The sequence below is a fragment of the Triticum aestivum genome, chromosome 3B (assembly GCF_018294505.1).
Source record: "Triticum aestivum cultivar Chinese Spring chromosome 3B, IWGSC CS RefSeq v2.1, whole genome shotgun sequence".
In the NCBI taxonomy this organism is placed as follows: Eukaryota; Viridiplantae; Streptophyta; class Magnoliopsida; order Poales; family Poaceae; genus Triticum; species Triticum aestivum.
In genome coordinates, this window is record NC_057801.1 from 842,896,116 (window position 1) to 842,911,805 (window position 15,690).

Here is a 15,690-nt window from a genome sequence, read left to right on the forward strand (position 1 = left end):
TTGTTCCTGCAATAATCTCTAAATCTTGAAGCATAGCCATCATGGGTTATCGTCCAAGATCGATATATCCACCGACAACATGAACGACTAAAATTACATTGAAATAGCTAACTATACTCCCACAGATGAATTCTGGTTACAGTTCCTTGTAAGAAAGAAAGAAAGAAAGAAAGAAAGAAATAAGGTAGTGTAGTAGAGATATGGACAGAGGGAATCAAATTGGGTGATGAGGCGGCCCTATCCTTATTCCTCTTCCCTAGGCGGTGGTCCCTCGGTTGCTCGCCTCCATCCTTTGCCAAAGTGCCTGCACCCATACGTGCGTGCAGCATCTCTTCTCCTCCTTGCTCCTGCCTATAAATAGGCCTCCATGCCCCTCCATTATTCCTCAAGCCAGCAAGAAGCACACAAGAAGCTCATAGCCATCCAAAGCCTCTCCATCTCCGAAGCTCCAACCCAACCCAGGATGTCTTGCTGCGGAGGAAACTGCGGCTGCGGCACCGCCTGCAAGTGCGGCAACGGCTGCGGCGGCTGCAACATGTACCCCGAGGCCGAGGCCGCCGGCACCACCCTCCTCGTCTCCGCCACCGCCACCCACAAGGCGTATGTCCCTTCTCTTTCCTCATACATCATGCACCTGATCGATCGTAACAATATGACTGTATGTTGATCTTGGTATGGACGGGGTACGTGCAGGAGCTCCGGCGGCATGGAGATGGCGGCCGAGAACGGCGGCTGCGGCTGCACCCAGTGCAAGTGCGGCACCAGCTGCGGCTGCTCCTGCTGCAGCTGTTAGATCGATCATCGACCATGCATGCATGCACCGTGCCGTGCGTGCATCATCGATCATATCGATCTACTACTACCTTACCATGTAACCGCAACCTGATCGAGGGCCTTTATGTACGCACCTGACCTGCATCAGCAGTCAGGTGCCATGCCATGATTGTAAACAGGCCCCCCTAAATAAAATCTCCCCTGATTAACTATACATGTGTCGTCTGTGGTATGCATATATCATCACCTTCTTTTTCTTCTTCCTCATGGCACAAAAAACACTGCCTAAGAGTTGAGAGCGCTGAGTATATTACTAGAAATGATCATAAGCAAAAGATTTAAGGATGTTGTGACTTTTCGCTCAAGAAAATAAATATCTAGTAAATGTTGAAGACGTACCTGAACGGAAAATATCAGTGGATGCAGCTTACCATGCATGCTGATGCTGGAAAATAAAAAGGATGCCGCTTTACCATACTTAATCTTACGAGAAGATCAAGTTTCTAGCTTCGAATTGATTAAACTGCACACCATGTTGGTTTTGCAAGAATTTTTCACTTTGCACAGGTTCCCACACGATAATATTGCAGTTTGCACCAGATCTGGCACAACAATATTGGCAAGATATTTCCCTTTTTGTCCACCGCCAAAACACATATTAGCTAGAAACTGAGTTGAACAACAAGGGGGTGCTCACGTGCCATACAATCCCTCGAGACCTGCAAAACAAAAGGGGGCCAGTGAGTTAATAAAAATGCCCTTTCTTAAAAAAATTACATGTTTCGCAAGTTTAAATTGACGACCTAAATTCCTATGCCCGACTTATATTCCCACATAAGAAAATTGTTACTTCCTTTTTCTTTTTCTTCATGGCACAAAACATGTGTGTGTCTGTCTGGGGGTGGGGGTGGGGGGGGGGGGGTGTCATTTTCTTGGGGACACTGAATTATATCCATCCAGATGTTCGCTACAGGTCCAAGAGCTTGCAATCACCTTGCTATGATCTTGGGGCTCACTTTTCTTCTTTTCCCATCCCCGCACTTGCCCTTTTGCCACGTATTATTCGTATGAAGGCAACATAATTCGAGCAACTGCACCATTTTTTTTTGCTCATTTTGACTTGGATGAAGCTAGGTATAGGACAGACCCTACCATGTATGTCCTCTTTATTCTCCTTACTATGCACCAATGAATCTTTATGAATAATGAATTTTAGACTTGAATGTGCACGTCTCTCTCCTCCATCTCTTATCCCAAGAGAAAATGTGGCTAGGGTTCCTGCCTCCCATCGGCGGCGCCGTCGATCTGCCTCGTCTCCTGTGTCTTTAGGACCATGGAGGCGCGATGGATCCCGACCCTTGTCGACAGGAAGGCTCCATGTTTAAATGTTTCTTTGAATTTTGGTAGGGTTTGTGCCATACTCAGGAAGACGAGACATTGGCGGCTCCCCAGAGATGTAAAAGGTTCTCCCCGCCATTGTCCCAGTGGTGCGTCTAACATTATCAGAGAGCATGCGGAGGTGTGTCTCCAATGGATTTCGTAGGATTTGGTCGGTGGTTGCCGTTGGTGGATCTGCTCATATCTGGTCTTTGTTCGTCTATGTTCGTTGTCTTCAGGTTGGATCCTTCCGATCTACACCTCTCTTTATTGGCGGCGGTTGATGTTCAGGTGTGCTGGTCCTATGGGGTCTTAGCATGACAACTTCTCGGCTATCAACTACAACAAGTTTTGCCCGTCTCCCGCGAGGGAGGGGCGATGAAGGCGGCCCGTTTTCGGCTCGCTTCAGCGCTTGTAGTCGCCGCTAGGTGGTATATGGATCTAGATATAAATTTTTTCGTATATTTGTCGTACTGCCACGATTAAAGATTAGAGCATCTCCAACGGGCGCGTGCGAGAAAAAAATGTCGTTTTTGCACGCGCGAGCCCAGTTTGCATGCTCCAGAAGGCGCGCGAAAGTCCAGCACGTTAAAAAACTGCGCGCGCGCGAAAAAGCAGCAATGTGCGGGGCAATTTTGACGCGCGGTGTCCAGCGCGGTCTATAAAACCCGCGTGCGGGCGCCCGCCAACAGCCGTCTCCATCGCCTCTCCCTTTCCGCCGCGACACTCGGAATTATTCTAACAACTTGAGCAGTTTTATAAAGAAGCTTGTGTGATTGTGAATATAAAAAGTGTATTGCAAACATACAGTCGAATAGATTAACGAGTTTGCGTCGTTTTGTCCTGTGTTTCATTCATCATTGAAAGGTGTAAGATGACATAGAGTACAACCATTTTCTTCTCCAAAGACCCTTTTTCAGAATGGCTGGATCAATGTCTCTCCAGGTTAGGCTGGATCCTTCTAGGCCGTTGAGCAAGAACAAGCATTGGATTATTGTCGCTGAGATTCTTCGCAGAGCTAGGATGGTAAAATTTTCCGGCTTCTACAGCTTTTCCTTTTTTGCAACATTAGTGGAACTATCTGTTTTTCTAAAAACTTGGGACAAAGTTTTCAATAAGGTTTCGTGGTGTAGTTGGTTATCACGTCAGTCTAACACACTGAAGGTCTCCGGTTCGAACCCGGGCGAAGCCATTTAAATTGTTTTTTTTTGTCCATTGTGCAGAAAAAAAAGAAAAAAAAGATGATGATGGCCCATACAGGTCTCGAACCTGTGACCTTCGCGTTATTAGCACGACGCTCTAACCAGCTGAGCTAATAGACATCGTTGCTTGTAATTTGTTTTTGCCATTATATATTTATCAAAACTGTTTTTTGATGAAATATATCTATTATATTACTCCCTCCGTTCCTAAATACTTGTCTTTCTAGGCATTTCAATAAGTGACTACATACGGAGCAAAATGAGTGAATCTATACTCTAAAATATGTCTACATACATCCGTATATAGTAGTCATTTGAAATGTCTAGAAAGACAAATATTTAGGAACGGAGGGAGTACTTAATAAGACCTGTAGACCACCTCCCTTGTGGTGAGAAGAAAAGAGTAAGAAGATCACTAGAGCCTTTTTGACCGCTGAGCTGATATTATGAATCACAATAAAAACCTCATCTTTGCTCGTTGGAGGCATCTGCAAAATGCAGCAACAATTCTTGGTCCGTGGCTATCTAGAATTCCATTTCACTATCCACGTTTCTATGTATTCGTGGTTGTTTGGGCCGTTTTGTCATTGTTCCTGTGATGTGATGGGCACGCAAATCATCTTGCAATAGCTTCATAGTGATAAAGCCATACATGCAAGTGGGCGAGTAACAGCAAAGTATATATGCTTGCTCAAGGCGCATATTCAGACCCGTCATATTCAAAAAAAATTACATGGGACTTCTTTGATCGTATAGATCTAGAAACCACAAAAATGATTCATGTGGCCTACTTTGCATGAATTCAAAAAACAAATCTATTGAATCAGATCTTGTGGGAAAAAAGTCATTGGTTCGATGAAACTTTGTGCTTCTACCTAATGCTTAAGAATATTCTTGTGTTTTTCTTGGGGTGCAACAAATCAACATCTATATTACACATTCCTATATTTTCAACTCTCAAGTATTCAACGCCCCATGACATCGGTACTTACTTTAATTTTTGTGGTTCCTGTGTTTTTGAAAACTCAAAAACATGAGTAGCCCGAATTATTCAAAAATAGTGAAAGTGTGATAGTTATTGAAATACCTAGAACAGAGAAGAAAATGTTTCCAAGATCCAGCATGTAGTACTAAAACAGAAAAAAAAAGTTGCTAGACCTTCTAACCAAAGAGGTTTTTTTTCGAAAAGGAGGAAAACCCCCGGCCTCTGCATCTGGTCGATGCATACGGCCACTTTATTAATTATTAGCACAAAACCTTACAAAGTCGTACAACAGTAAGACCAAAGCCACCATCTTCGCAACCTCTGTCGCTACTCCTATCTAACTGATGAAGGGGCGCTGATGGTCTGGGCCTAATACCAAACAGACCTCGCAGCCAAACCTAACATCTAAGACCTGAGGTCCCAACCTGGACGCCTGCCGGGTATGGGCACCCACCAGTCCGGCATGCTCCTCAACCCGGCCGCCCGCCAGGTATGAGGCCGCCACAGCCACCTGCCACCAATCCATCTTCAGAGCTATACTGCTGCATACACCTTGCCCGGTCTCGCTGCCGTCGACGCCACCATGGCACCAGACAGCTCCACCGCCCTGCGCTCGTCCATCCAGCCGCATACATGAACGATATGTAGCCGCACCATGCCGCCAAAATCATCGTCATCGACGCGGAAGATACAACGCCGCACCACCAGGCAACCTCCGCACCGTCGCCACTGCTGGAGGTACTCGGAGCCCACCATCCACATCATCTCTCCCCCGAACAGCTGGTCCTCCCAAGATGGCGCCTCCATGGAGGATACGACGTGTAGGACGCCGCCGCCGCCCAATCCAGAATGAATTTTGGACTTTCGTCCGGGATGTGTTCGGCGGTGGATAGGAGAGACCTCGGTTTCGCCTCCACAGAGGATAGCGGCGTTGAGCGACGTCGCCGATGCCGGGCCGGCCTAGCCGACCAAAGTTTCCTCCGGTCCCCATCCTATGCCACCAATCCTCCGCCTGCTCCGGATCCGGCGACAAGCCATGATCCAAAACCTTGCGAAGATGGAAGATCCATGGTGCTCGACCCACCGGAAAGGAGGATCGAGAAGACCCCGTTGTAGATCTCCAGACGCCAAAACCAGCAGTCCGACGTTGCCAGTGACGACCAACCTCACCCCGCGGCGGCCGACGGAGTCCGAAGCCAGGATCCAGATGGATCCGATCCGGATCCGGCGACACCCGCGACCACCGGGCAGTACCAACGCAGCCACCACCTCGCAACTCGCAGACCGCCACCACGGCGCCACACGACATCGCCGGGAGACCCGCCGCCGCGCCGCCGAACCCCACGTTAGCCCGGCGCTCCCCTCGTCCCCACTATCCCGCGCCAGCCAGAACGAGATGGATGGGAAAGGAGCCCCGCCGCCGCCCAGCCGGCCAGGCTTCGCCCGGCGGCGTTGCGGACGGCGGCGAGGAGGGAGAGGGGCGGAGGGAAGTGCGAGGGGCGGCGGCTAGGGTTCCCCTTGGGTCGCCCGCGGGGACGACGCGAGGGGCGAGGGGAGAGGGACTCGAGTTTAAACATTGCAGGTGCTCAAAGAGACTTTCAGTGACCTCGGGCTGGGAGTAATACATTTTGTCCTCATAAAAGGTTGAGGGTTACCGACTGATGTACAGAATGCAGTTACTTAAAAGAATTCTAAGGTTTTGTTTTAAAAAATAGTTCGAACTTAACTTAATGCATATATATTAAAATTTAACCAATTAACACCATTATTTCCAACAGCTAGCCAACAATTCTTTAAGCATAACAAATCACCAAGATCCTTTTCCTCGCCTGAGATAGCAGTAATTGTAATTACCGAGTATAAATAAATTCCAACAACAAATGAATATTGGCTTTAGTTACTTATTGTAAAAAAGATAACTAGCTAGAGACAGAGGGAAATCAAATGATGGAGGAGGCGGACCTATCCTTATCCTCTTCCCTAAACAGTGATCCCTTGGTTGCTCGTGTCCATCCTTTTGCCAGTGTGTGTGATCTCATCGCTCCTTCCTCCTACTTGCTTGCCTGTAAATAGCCCTCGACATTCGCCATTATTCCGCAAGCCAGCAAGCAACAAGCAGAAGAAGCTCCAAGCCAATCAAAACCTGGTCTCAACACTACAGAATATTATTTATTATTTTGAGCGAGGATATGTTAATTATGTAATTATTGCATAAATGCAAAAAAATATAGCATAATGTAATCAATACCGCTAACGTGGAGCACCGGAGGCCCAAGACAAAATATCGGTGATATTTAAAATATACCTACTTAAGAAACAAGTCGACCATATAGTCCGCTTCTGTAAAAAAAACAAGTCAAGAAGTGCATAGTTATAGATGGAGATTTCCATAGGCAGGGTGACAAAGGATATATTGGCATCACAACTTGGTTCCCTCTCATCCCTTCTTTATGCGATTTGCATTCTTTTTTATGTAGCACAACAACTGATGAACAAATCGATATATACACAACGAATAGGACATGCATGAGCAAAGTGCACTTTTTATATATTTTGCAAGATTCAAAAACTGCCTTCTCCAGCTTCGAGAAAAGCCGCAAAACGAATCATCACATCATGCGTGTTAAGATGCGTTCCATTTAAACAAAGCCCCATGGACGGGTGAGTTGGTCTGTACTAAAATTGTACTAAGATGGCAAGAAAGGATGATGGCCTTGCTGGCAAAGGAGGGGGGGGGGGGGGGGGGGGGGGAGCTGGAGCGGTGATGTTGGCGGTAGAGGAGAAGTAGGTCACCATGCTTATATTGGTTATCACGGTCGGCTATTAACTTATGTCAGTACATTTTAGCTTATAAACTTGTATGATTCTCTAGCTTACTACTATAGGATTACTATTATGTCAATCCAATACATTGTTTATTTGTGTCACACTACCTCCTCTGTGGTTTAAAAGGCTCACGCATATCCCTAAGTCAACAATGTAACCATCATAATATGAGTTATATATCACAAAAATATATACCGATAGAAACTTCAAATATTATATTTTCCGAACTAAAATTAACAATTTAGGGATAGGTCCGTGACCTATAAACGGAAGAGGGGGAGTAGCTAAGTAATATTGTATTAGTTATACTGCATAGATAAATTAGCTAAGAGTTGTATCTCCTCCCCCACTTTTTGCACTACTAGCCAGCGCTACTAGAGTAGTGTCACATGTTTGAACATTTTGCATAATTTTGCGATTCTACAATATGTATAGCCGTATAGGAGTAGTAGGAGATTCTTAATGTGACAAAGTTGGGTAGTATACTTCTTCTCCAGGTACTATGTTAGAAATGACTTTCTGGTAATTTGTTTGTTTGACAATGATTTACTGGACAAATTGTACAATAATGTGGTTCAGGATAGTATATACCTGTCTTTTTGTTAGTTAAACTTATTTTTATTTCTACTTTGAATATATCATCTGAATAAATGGATATGTCCCTCTCAAACCCTGCTTGTTCGTATAGGATACTGTATTTGATACTGATTTGGATCTGACACGCTTCAATACATATACAAATAGTATCAGCGATCAAATGAAAAAAAGAACTCTTTTTATTAGAGATGCATGACGGATACCTCTTTGATACATTTTTTGTATGGCCCAGCCCATTTTACTAAGCAACCCTAGGCACCGAGCATCTGATACCCGTGTTCCACGGTGTCCACTAGAATGTGACATTTGGGTACGCCCGGAGGTGCCCGTTTTCGAGCGCCCTTACTAGTAGTAATTGTAGCCATCCCACCGCGCCACGCAGAAAACACCGTCGTCCTTCCATCTTCGACTGCGCCGCCATGAGCCATCTCCTAGACTCACTCTGACCTCCACCAGACCACCGTCGCAGTGCGCCCCTTTGCCAGCCTCCACCAGACCACCGCACCGCCACTCTCCTCCTTCGGCCTCCATCAGACCACAATCGCGACGCTCCCCTCCGTCGGCCTCCACCAGACCACCGTTGTTCCCTCTGCTCCGCTCCTCGAGCTCGCCTTTGACCCGAGATAGTAGGCCGGCAGTGAGCTTCTTAGGTTGCTCCTTTCCTTCCTCGGTTCCTCCTTCATTCCCCGACTCCACTCTTAGCCCTCTGGTTGTGACAACCTAGGGGCAGATCTCCAGGGTAGACATGATAGGCCGCGACCCACCCTTGACTTTTTGGTAGTTCTATATGGGCGCACCTATGTCCCGCCAGACGTGAGAAAGTAGGACGTCCCACTTCATGCAGGCACCTGATTGGGTCGGCCCAGCACAGACAGGCCTTCAATGTTTTTTTAATTACATTTTTCTTTTGCATTTTGGTATTTTTATTTTGTTACTTTTGTTTATATTTCAAAATATTCAAAATACATCTATTATAAAATAACTTCATATAGAAAAAGTTAAAAAATGTTAATCGCACATAGAAAATGTAAACAGGTATAGAAAAATGTTTCTAAAATATAAGAAAATTGTATGTTTATAAAAATAATAGACATAAAAAAACATATATGAAAACAATGTTAATCATGTATTTGGAAAATAACAAACATGTGTATAAAAATGTTCATGATTTATACAAAATATATAGAATATTTATGGAAAAAGTTCACATAAATAAATATATGTGTTAAAAGCTGATAATTATGTATTTGAAAAATGTTAAATGGGTATATATTTTCCCGATGCACACTAAAAACATAATGTGCATGGAAAAAGTAGACATCAAAAAATACATGTTATATTTGGAAAATTTATATGGGTATATAAAATATATTCCTGTCAAAAATTAATATAGAAAATGTTGATCATGTATTTGGAAATATTAAATGTGTATAAAAAAATATTCTGGACATATAAAAAATATACAATCTGTATGGAAAAAGTATAAAAAATACATGTTTTCAAAAATCTTAATCATGTATTTAGAAAATGCTGTAGGTTTATATAAAAAATGTTCCTGACATACAAAAAATGGTACAATGTTTATGGAAAAAGACAGACATAAAGAATTATAATTTTTCAAAAATGATGGACATTTATTTGGAAAATGTTAATCTTGTATATAAAAATGTTCGTGATGTGTACGAAAAATGTTGAATGTGTGTTTAAAATGTTTTCAAAATATATGTTTGAAACAAGGCTAATCATGTATTTCAAAAAAGTTAAACGTGTACAGGAAAACTTTTTCAGATGTATATGATTTTTTTTCTGTAACTGGTTTTTTTAACTTGTATAAAATATTTTCCTATTTTAAATAGAAATACAAATAAAAACCAATAATAATCAACAAAATAAAAACCAATGAAAACCATTGCAAAAGAATGAAAACTGCAAAAACCCTAAAAACACAAAGAGAAATGTAGGAACCCAATGAAACCAAGAAAGAAACAAAGGAAATGGTAGAAAAATAAAGAAAATGGGAAACAAAAGAAAAAACCATTGAAAATAGAGAAAGAAACAAAGAAGGTGAAGAAAAAGGAGAGAAAGGAAAAAAAAGCAGAAAAGCAAGAAAGAAACAGGGAACTAAAAGAAACGAAAAAGAAAAAACAATAGCAAGAGTAAACCGAGGCGAAAAGCATACCACTGGCAAGCGAGCAAGGAATGCAGGAATATTGGCTGGTGTAGCTCGCTGGAAATCCGTTCGGCGAAGCTTGCTTGCATCGCGCTTGAGCGAATATAGCTCTTACGGCTCGGACGTGGAGTTTCTGCACCCGAGCTCATATGAGCTCGGGTGAACAGTAAAATCGAAAAAAAATTGAAATTTTTTCGAAAAATTCCAATTTTTTTTGGTAGAAACATTGACAAAAGTTTTAAGTGCTTGCAAAAATTCGTCATGAAATCACATTTTTAGAAGGCGTGGCAAAAAAAAAAAAAATTCGGTACTCTGAAAATGCTACTTTCAAAAGCATTTTGGAGGCTGAATTTGTCTTTTTTTTGCCACACCTTACAGAAATGTGATTTCATGATGAATTTTTGCAAGCACTTTGAACTTTTGTCAATGTTTCTCTGAGATTTTTTTTGATTTTTTTCGATTTTACTATTCACCAAGCTCAAATGAGCTCGGGAGCAGAAAGACACTTCTATATAGTCTACTAGAAGAGTAGATCTTTTTTTTTTTGAGAAATCTCGCTGACTTTATTGATTCAAAGTGATATCCATAGGTGCAAGCTTTGGGTCATTAGGGATGCCCAACCAAACATGTCTATCTATATCTAAGTTACAAGCAAACTTGGCGGGATTGTGAGGCTCGAAATTGTAGTTCCTATGCTCATGCACAAAATTACAAAAAAGAAACTAAAGCTACGAGCTATTATTTCATGTATGATAGCTGCATGAGGCCCTCATGTCCTCATGTTGATGTCCTTAACGACTCCTTGGTAGTCCGAGGTCACCATGATATTACAAATAGCAAGGTCGTCCGTCAAAGAAAGTGCTTCTCTACAAGCATATGTTTCAAGAATCATCGGATCGTGTTTCAAGAATCATTGGATCGTGTATATGAGCGCTTGCGTCTGTATCATGTTAAACAAAAAAGAACCATCGGATCGGTGATGCCCTGGTAAACAACCGCCGAAGCTCCCAGATAAATGCCGTTGCTGTCGCGGCATAGAGCTGCAACCGCTCTACTAGAAGAGTAGATGCACCCGTAAAAAAGAAGAATAGTAGATGGGCTGGAGGTGAAAATAAAAAACAGCATGTCGTCCCGGCCCACAAGCAAGCTGCCAAGGCGTCCTGGCCCACAAGCACTCGCCGTGTCCCAGTCCATTCCCCTAGCTCCTCGACCCCTCCCGATCTGAACTCGCCGCCGGCCGCCTCCCGCCTGCCTCCGTGCTCCGTGCCTCGCCGGTTAATCGCCGTCGACGCCTCCCGCCTGGATCCGTGCCTCGCCCCGCCCACCGCGGCCAGCCGCCCAGTCCGCAGACCAGTCCAGCCCGGGGGCCGTCGGTGACCCTGCCCTTCACTACAGCAGGTAGCCCTGCTCCAACCGTCCCACGACCAAACACAGTACACACATTTACGGTTATCCCTATCCCCCAATTTTCCCAATTCTGATTCAACCGATCGATTCATTTTCTGTTGTTCAACTATGATTGACACTTGATAGAACGCAGTGACTGCTAGATTTTTTTTCTTGTGGAATTGTTGAAGAATCAGTATGTACTTCTTTTATTTAAAACCGTGACTTAACTGAGAATTTTAATGTGTCCATAAGAACATATTGATTTATTTATATGTGCTATTGGTAAATTAATTAGAACCTTCACATGTCATATTTGTTGTCATCTTTTTCAGGTGACCCACCCTGTTTTAAATTCCTAGATCCGCCGCTGTCTCAAGCAGCAGGTTGAGCCAGCAGTCAGCAGTGAGGCACAGAGGCAGGCAGGCCGGCAGCTCCACTACGCACTCACAGCTTCTCCTTCGCATCGCCGTCCATCCGACAGCTCTGCAAGCCCGCGCTTCAGCGGAGATGCAGAGGCCGGCTGATTTCAAGCTCCCCCACTTTTTCAACTACCCACCCTACTTTACGTAATCTCTCCTCCTCCAAGTAGTGTCACATGTTTGAACATTTTGCATGATTTGCGGTTCTGCAGTATCTCTAGCCATATAGGAGTAGGAGATTCTTAATCAGTGCCCAGTGGCAAAGTTGGGCAGTTAACTTCTGCTCCAAGTACTATGCTAGTAATGAAATTACTTTCAGTGAATTGTTTGTTTGGCATTGAGTTTACTGGACAAATTGTACAATAAAGTGGTTCGTGGTTTTGGTATATTCTTGCCCTTTTGTTAGTTAAATTTATATATTACTACTTCGGATATATCAATATAATCATGTGAGTACATCCTAAATCATTTAAATTTTCTTTAATCTCTTATTCCCTTGTTTAATTCTGAGGTAGCTTGTCAATAAGGCATAAAATAGCATTTTATAGATTCAAAATGAAAAACATGGGGTGGTTAATGTTATTTTATAAGTGAAGAACTGAATATGTATGAAGGATTTGTACATCAGGGTCCCTAAAGGAATTATGCTAGTAAGCTTAAGCACAGGGACGGAGCCAGCAATTTTACTAAAGGGGGCCAATGGAAGATATAAAATGTTGAGCGGGGCCAAACATATAAATTTAAAGCACTTTGAACTAACAATCTAAGGCTGTTTTCAGAAGAAGAAAAAAAGGTTACCATACGGGGGAGACATGGCCCCAACTCGCCCCACACTGGCTCCGTCCCTGCTTAAGCACTTGTTTCTTCAAAATCTGCCTTTCTTAAAACTCAAATGTCTCTCTTCACAAATCTCTACTTTAAAGCATCCTATTATAACACAGTATCTGGTTCAGAGTGTCTGAAACCTGGCATCTTTCTTTCATATCCCAACAGTATGGGTAACAGTTGAAGCATTTCCTTGCTTTACTAATTCTTACATTTGGTTGAGTAATGTAAGGAATCTTTTGTGTATGTCATCTTAAAACCAACTCTGAAAACTTCCGTTAAACACTTATTTTGATATGTACACGGACTGATAATAATATCATGACAACATTTGTTCCCAGCTTGCAGCCTGTGAGAGAAACACGTGAAAAGCAAGTGCAGCTATGGAAAGAGCTGATACTTGATTACTGTAGAAGTCAAAAGATGTATATAATCTCCCTGGAAGAAGATTTTCAGTTGTTCTCCAATCCAAAGATTGAGAGTAAGTCGTATTTATCTGAACCTTGTGTTTTGACTACTACTCTTCTGCAGTTCAGCAAAAATATGTCTTACTGTGTTGAAAATGTTATGTCATGGTGATCTGGTATGATGGTAATGTGTTCCTAGGGCCTACCATGGAGCCTTTTGAGCATGGCGGACTAGTGTGTACATGAAAATTTTATTTACTCGACTAGTATTCATTTGGACATTTCTATTGATGTTGCACTGAAACTTCATGCTTATATTATTCAGGATCTCTTAGCTATGAAGCAAAGGAAGCGTTCCTTGCAGCTCTTGTTAGTGAAGGTTTATTCTGCACAACATGAAATCTTTTGGTTATTGTTTTACCTGTGTGTAGTTTTGTTTTTCTAGATGATGGATGCTTTTATTACCCCTGGCCTGTGTTTAGTTTTGTGTTGTGAAACTACTTAAAGCCAAGTTCAAACTGCAGGTCGTGCAGAGTGGATTGACAAAGGTCACAAGAAGTGTCTCATCCTTTGGCTGCGGATTCAAGATTGGGCTAACTACATATTAGACTTTGTAAGACTTCTATTAAACATGTTCCTTTCGAAGCTATCAGTTTATCAATGAATAGTGGCGGTGACTTAATATTTGTCTCTGTGTTATGCTTGTAGGTTAAGGAAACTGGGTTGGAAGTAACAACTATTGAAGATATACGTTCTGGAATTGAAACACATGGGACCGGTAAGTATACAAACTTGATGGCGATGAGATTAGATTTACCATTTCAATATTTATGTAATTCTTATTTTTTTGCTTGATGAAAGCAATTTGCGGTAGAAATGGTAATATACATATAGAATTTAGACTTACCGGTTGGATAAATATTTTCATGTTTACCGAACTAGTCATGTGGATTGAGCATTGTTGTAGGGTTTTCGAGTCGCGACTCATCCGAGTCGCTCTGGGGTAGCGACTCGGAAAAAGTCGAGCCTGTAGTTGCGACGTGACTCGCGACTCGAGTCGACATTTTTTTGCGACTCATCGACTAGTCGACGACTAGTCGCAACTAGTTGCGCGACTCGAAAACCATTTGTAGCCGCCACCAGCCTCAGAAGGAGCCGTCTAGCTAAGCCTAGTCTTAGTGATAAGTTACTTTTTCTGATTTCCTGGTTAGTAATTTGGACAAGAATCTATTTGAATTATGCAGTTACATTTTTACTTTTAGGGATGACTGTTCTATAAAGCTAGGGATAATCTTTGTTATACAAAGAATGAATAAACCAGAGGTTATCCTCCGAAAATAATATTCCTGCTTGTATCACGCCACAATGCAACCGAAGTATATGCCATGACATAAGTTGGCGGCAGCGCCTCATCAGTAATGTATAGGCCAACCATAACTTGCAAAAAAGAAAAGTAATACTCCCTCCGTTCCTAAATATAAGTCTTTATAGAGATTTCACTATGGTCTACATACGGAGCAAAATGAGTGAATCTATACTCTAAAATGCATCTATATACATCCGTATGTGGTTCATAATGAAATCTCTACAAATACTTAAATTTAGGAACGGAGGGAGTACATAGCATGGGCCATGCATGCCCCTCGCTCATAATAAATAATAAATAAAAGGTGTCTTATGGTATTATTAGTTGTGGCTAGTTTGAATCCTCATTTTATCCTTTGGCATGTGTTTCAGAACTTGCGGGAATTGATCGCGGTGTCCTGATGCGAGCTTTGAGGCTGTTGGAACAAAAGGGAAAGGCGGTCATCTTTAAGGGCACTTCAGCGGACGATGAAGGCGTCAAATTTTCTGTTTAAACGTTGTGCAAACTGACAGATGGATAATAATCTTGGTGGGTGTCCTTTTAACATGATACATCCTCTCTTACCCGTATGTACATACACTGATGACATCCTTCTGGTCGGAATCGTTCAAATGCCAGTCAGTATTTTATTTGCCGTCCCGGACTGTGGTTATTAGCCAGCATTTGATTCATCTGCTGAGCAGCATATATACCTATAAAGTCGTATGTTTTGTGTCCCATAAGGAGGCTCAACTAGTGCCGCCAATTCTAATCAAATTTCAGATGTATTCAGAACCAAGCGATGTTTGATATATTAGGGCTTGTTCGAATTTGAACAAAAAACCAAAACTTATCAAGAAAGCATGATTCATATGTGGAAGAATCTCACTTCAATCTGACCGTTCCGTAACTTGAGAATAACACATTGTATTGATGCTGCAATGAATAAATCTGTTGGTTGTGGACGGTGGAATGTAGAGTTTGGCTTCTCTGCATGCATTTATGCGTGGGCTTTTGAAGAAAAAGAAGCTATTCGTTGAAAATTACTTCATATGTATCCGCCTGACAGAAACCGAGTTCATATGCATGATGGGCTATTATGTAATATATCAGCTTTATGTCTCTTGTAAGGAAACGAAATTATTCTGACACCAAAGGTTTCGTGGTGTAGTTGGTTATCAAGACCTTCTAACACACTGAAGGTCTCCGGTTCGAACCCGGGCGAAGCCATTTAAATTGTTTTTTTTTGTCCATTGTGCAGAAAAAAAAAGAAAAAAGAAGAAGAAAAAAAAGATGATGATGGCCCATACAGGTCTCGAACCTGTGACCTTCGCGTTATTAGCACGACGCTCTAACCAGCTGAGCTAATAGGCC

General features: G+C 42.5%; 2 protein-coding genes and 3 non-coding genes across 5 annotated transcripts; 3 read left to right on the forward strand and 2 right to left on the reverse strand.

The window, feature by feature from the left end:
* The first annotated feature begins 339 nt into the window (after positions 1-339).
* LOC123072858 (metallothionein-like protein 2C) lies at positions 340-988 on the forward strand. The gene is made up of 2 exons (XM_044496524.1): positions 340-600; positions 694-988. The coding sequence occupies exons 1-2, from the start codon at positions 368-370 to the stop codon at positions 791-793; spliced, it is 333 nt and encodes a 110-aa protein (XP_044352459.1). The 5' UTR covers positions 340-367; the 3' UTR covers positions 794-988.
* A 2,281-nt stretch (positions 989-3,269) lies between these two features.
* On the forward strand, positions 3,270-3,343 carry TRNAV-AAC (transfer RNA valine (anticodon AAC)). The gene has a single exon. It is a non-coding gene; the product is annotated as a tRNA-Val (tRNA).
* A 56-nt stretch (positions 3,344-3,399) lies between these two features.
* On the reverse strand, positions 3,400-3,473 carry TRNAI-AAU (transfer RNA isoleucine (anticodon AAU)). The gene has a single exon. It is a non-coding gene; the product is annotated as a tRNA-Ile (tRNA).
* Positions 3,474-11,089: 7,616 nt separating this feature from the next.
* LOC123067031 (vacuolar protein sorting-associated protein 25) lies at positions 11,090-14,975 on the forward strand. Its single transcript, XM_044489991.1, has 7 exons — positions 11,090-11,329; positions 11,653-11,886; positions 12,906-13,045; positions 13,297-13,350; positions 13,496-13,584; positions 13,680-13,749; positions 14,709-14,975. The coding sequence occupies exons 2-7, from the start codon at positions 11,828-11,830 to the stop codon at positions 14,828-14,830; spliced, it is 534 nt and encodes a 177-aa protein (XP_044345926.1). The 5' UTR covers positions 11,090-11,329; positions 11,653-11,827; the 3' UTR covers positions 14,831-14,975.
* A 641-nt stretch (positions 14,976-15,616) lies between these two features.
* TRNAI-AAU (transfer RNA isoleucine (anticodon AAU)) lies at positions 15,617-15,690 on the reverse strand. The gene has a single exon. It is a non-coding gene; the product is annotated as a tRNA-Ile (tRNA).